Below are 2,955 nucleotides of genomic sequence, written 5' to 3'. Positions count from 1 at the left end.
CTGGCTGCCCTCCTGGCCAACGGCCTCATCCTCAGCGCCGTAGCCTGTGACCACCACCTGCACACCCCCATGGGCTTCTTCCTGCTCAACCTCTCCCTCACAGACCTGGGCTGCATCTGCACCACTGTCCCCAAAGCCATGGATAATTTCCTCTGGAACACCACAACCATCTCCTACACAGGATGTGCTGCACAGGTCTTTCTGCTTGTCTTCTTTCTTGGAGCAGAGTTTTCTCTCCTGACCATCATGCGCTACGACCGCTACGTTGCCATCTACAAACCCCTGCACTACGGGACCCTTCTGGGCAGCAGAGCTTGTGCCCACATGGCAGCAGCTGCCTGGGCCACTGGGTTTCTCAATGCTCTGCTGAACACAGTCAATACATTTTCCCTGCCCCTGTGCCAGGGCAATGCCCTGGGCCAGTTCTTCTGTGAAATCCCACACATCCTCAAGCTCTCCTGCTCACACTCAGGCCACATCAGGGAAATTGGACTTATGTTTTTTACTCTCTCTTTAGAACTTTGCTTTTTTGTTTTCATAGTTTTCTCCTATGTGCAGATCTTCAGGGCTGTGCTGAGGATCCCCTCAGAGCAGGGACGGCACAAAGCCTTTTCCACGTGCCTCCCTCACCTGGCCGTGGTCTCCCTGTTTGTCAGCACTGCCACATTTGCCCACCTGAAGCCCCCCTCCATCTCCTCCCCATCCCTGGACCTGGTGGTGGCAGTTCTGTACTCAGTGGTTCCTCCAGCACTGAACCCCCTCATCTACAGCCTGAGGAACCAGGAGCTCAGGGATGCCATGAGGAAAATGATGACTGGGGGTTTTTTTAAGAAGTAATAAAGTGCCTCTTTTCTTCTGCAGAACACTCATTGTGTAACACATTTTGGGCCCAGCCTGCCTTCTAAAGCTTTTGATAGTGTTTGGAGTGGGGGGCTTTCCTGTTTTTTCTCTCTGTTCCTGTCATTAACACTGAAATTTTATTCTTCATCCCATATAATTCACTCTCTACCTCTTTTTTTTGACCCACAAAATATACAAATCAGGAATCATGTTCTGTGTGCATTTAAACAAAATAAAAGTTTGTGCAGTAAGGTATTTGTCAAACGTCCTCTCTGTGTTAGTTTGTACATGAGGAATCACATTCTCTGAGTGTAAGAAAGGACATAAATATTTTTTTCCAGATCCTTCCTCCAAGACCTCCCCTGAAGCTGGAGGGTATTTCCATATTTGCAGATGTGAAGGGGAAAAGAGCCCCAGCACTGCCAGGGAGCACCAGAACTGGGTCTGTTCAGAGCTGCTCTCTTTGCACTCCCACCCTCTCCTCTCCTGTCCGTGCCCAAGGCCTGAGTGCTCTGGCAGCTCAGTCACTGTCCTGCTCTGTGTCAGGCCTGTGAGCACAGGCAGGGACAGGCCCTGGGCACTGCTGGGACAGGGCTGGGCTCCACAACAGCAGTTCCAGCAGCAAAGGGGTTCCCCTCCAGGCACTTCCTGAAGGCTGAAGTCTTTTCCCAACACTGGTGTCGAGAAGAAGTCCAAGGAATAGACTCTCAAAAGTCTTGTTGCTTTGCTTGTTTCTCCATGGAGACAGTGCAGTGAGGTCAGGGACCCACTGGGTCTTCAGGGACTGAGGGCTGGTTCAGATGTTTTGTGTTGGTGGCCGATGGCCAGTGGAGATGACAAATGATCTCCAAGTCACTTGTCTGGGGCTCTGCAGGTTGTGAGGGCTCTGATGGCAGGTGAGGACTTGTCTGTAGGAAATCAGGAAGTGCAGGAGAGCACAGAGGATCTGCAGGGACAGCCCATCCCATCCAGTCAGCAGGGAATGGAGGACTGGAGCAGAATCCTGCCCAGGGTGGAGTCACCCAGAGATGAAGTACTAAATCTTGCAGTGAAGTGGCAAACAGAGCTCTGCAAGCCCAGGGAACACAGCAGGTACAGGGAAAACTCTTGCAAGTGACTTGTGTTCCCCTCAGTGAACCTCCTCAGGTCGATCAAGAGCAGCCCTCAAAGCCACGTCCCAGCTCTGGAACAAGGCAGGGCCCCTCTGAGCCCCCTCCATGGCCACACAGGAGCATCTGTGGGAGGTGGTCAGTGGCAGGGAGCACCATCAGCTGGCTCTGCCTCCCAGCTTGAGCAGCACAGCCCCACAGAGTCCCCCATGGCCCTGGGCCCCACAGCCCCTGTGCTCTGCAGAGCAGCCCCCCCAGCTCGGGGGCTGTGGGGAGCGAGGGCAGGGGGTGCAGGAAGGGCTGCTCAGGCCAGCACAGACGTGTTCCCCTGGGGAAAGGCTCTGTGGGGAGATGTGATGTGCCAGGAGAAGAGCAGGACACCCTGTGTGAGCAGAGGGGCCATGGAAAGAGGTTGCCCTGTCCCTGGGGAAAAGAGGGGGCAGAGAAAATGTGGGAGACTCTCTGGTCTAAGTTGTGCTGCCCAAGAACATGCTGACTCCAGAGGTGTCCAAGTGGGGCAGAGCCAGCGACTCCGGTCCGTGCGGTGGCAGGGGGGGAGGCAGTGTCACAATGGCCCCATATTTCTAATAATGAGGTTCTGCAGTTTCACAGTGGCTCCTTGAATCCATGAGGTTGCACAGCATCATCACAGAGCTGAGCCCATCCTGATGAAAGATTTGTGGAGGTTAGGAGGAACAGGGACAAAAAGGATAAGATAATTGAAGAAGGAAAGAGGGTCTTGGCCAACAGAGATGAAAGATTTTGATGAGGTAAAACCAGGTTTAGGGAATGCTGAGGGTGCTGAAACACCGATTGTTCAAACACTGCTGAGAGACCTTTATGCACTTGGTAACCTCAAACCCCAATGCTACCCAAAAGTGCTGCCCCTCCCATGGAAAGGAATCCACTGCTCTAATTCCAAGCCAGAAAAAACCCAAACCCAGAACTCCAGACTCTTCTTTGTCCTCCAATGCCCACCCCAACCCCAAACCTGTATTACCAGTAT

The 2,955-nt window shown here is 53.1% G+C and overlaps 1 protein-coding gene across 1 annotated transcript; it reads left to right on the top strand.

The window, feature by feature from the left end:
* Positions 1 to 246: 246 nt before the first annotated feature.
* On the top strand, positions 247 to 807 carry LOC113979710 (olfactory receptor 14J1-like; the record flags this gene model as incomplete). The annotated part of the gene is made up of 1 exon (XM_027707020.1): positions 247 to 807. A coding segment is annotated over exon 1 (561 nt), but the record flags the coding sequence as incomplete, so codon positions are not given.
* Positions 808 to 2,955: the final 2,148 nt, after the last annotated feature.

The sequence above is a fragment of the Neopelma chrysocephalum genome, unplaced genomic scaffold (assembly GCF_003984885.1).
Source record: "Neopelma chrysocephalum unplaced genomic scaffold, ASM398488v2 Primary Assembly neopelma1_87993, whole genome shotgun sequence".
Lineage (NCBI taxonomy): Eukaryota > Metazoa > Chordata > Aves > Passeriformes > Pipridae > Neopelma > Neopelma chrysocephalum.
The sequence above is the reverse complement of the archived record's forward strand: the minus strand, read 5'-3'. Positions and strand labels throughout refer to the sequence as shown.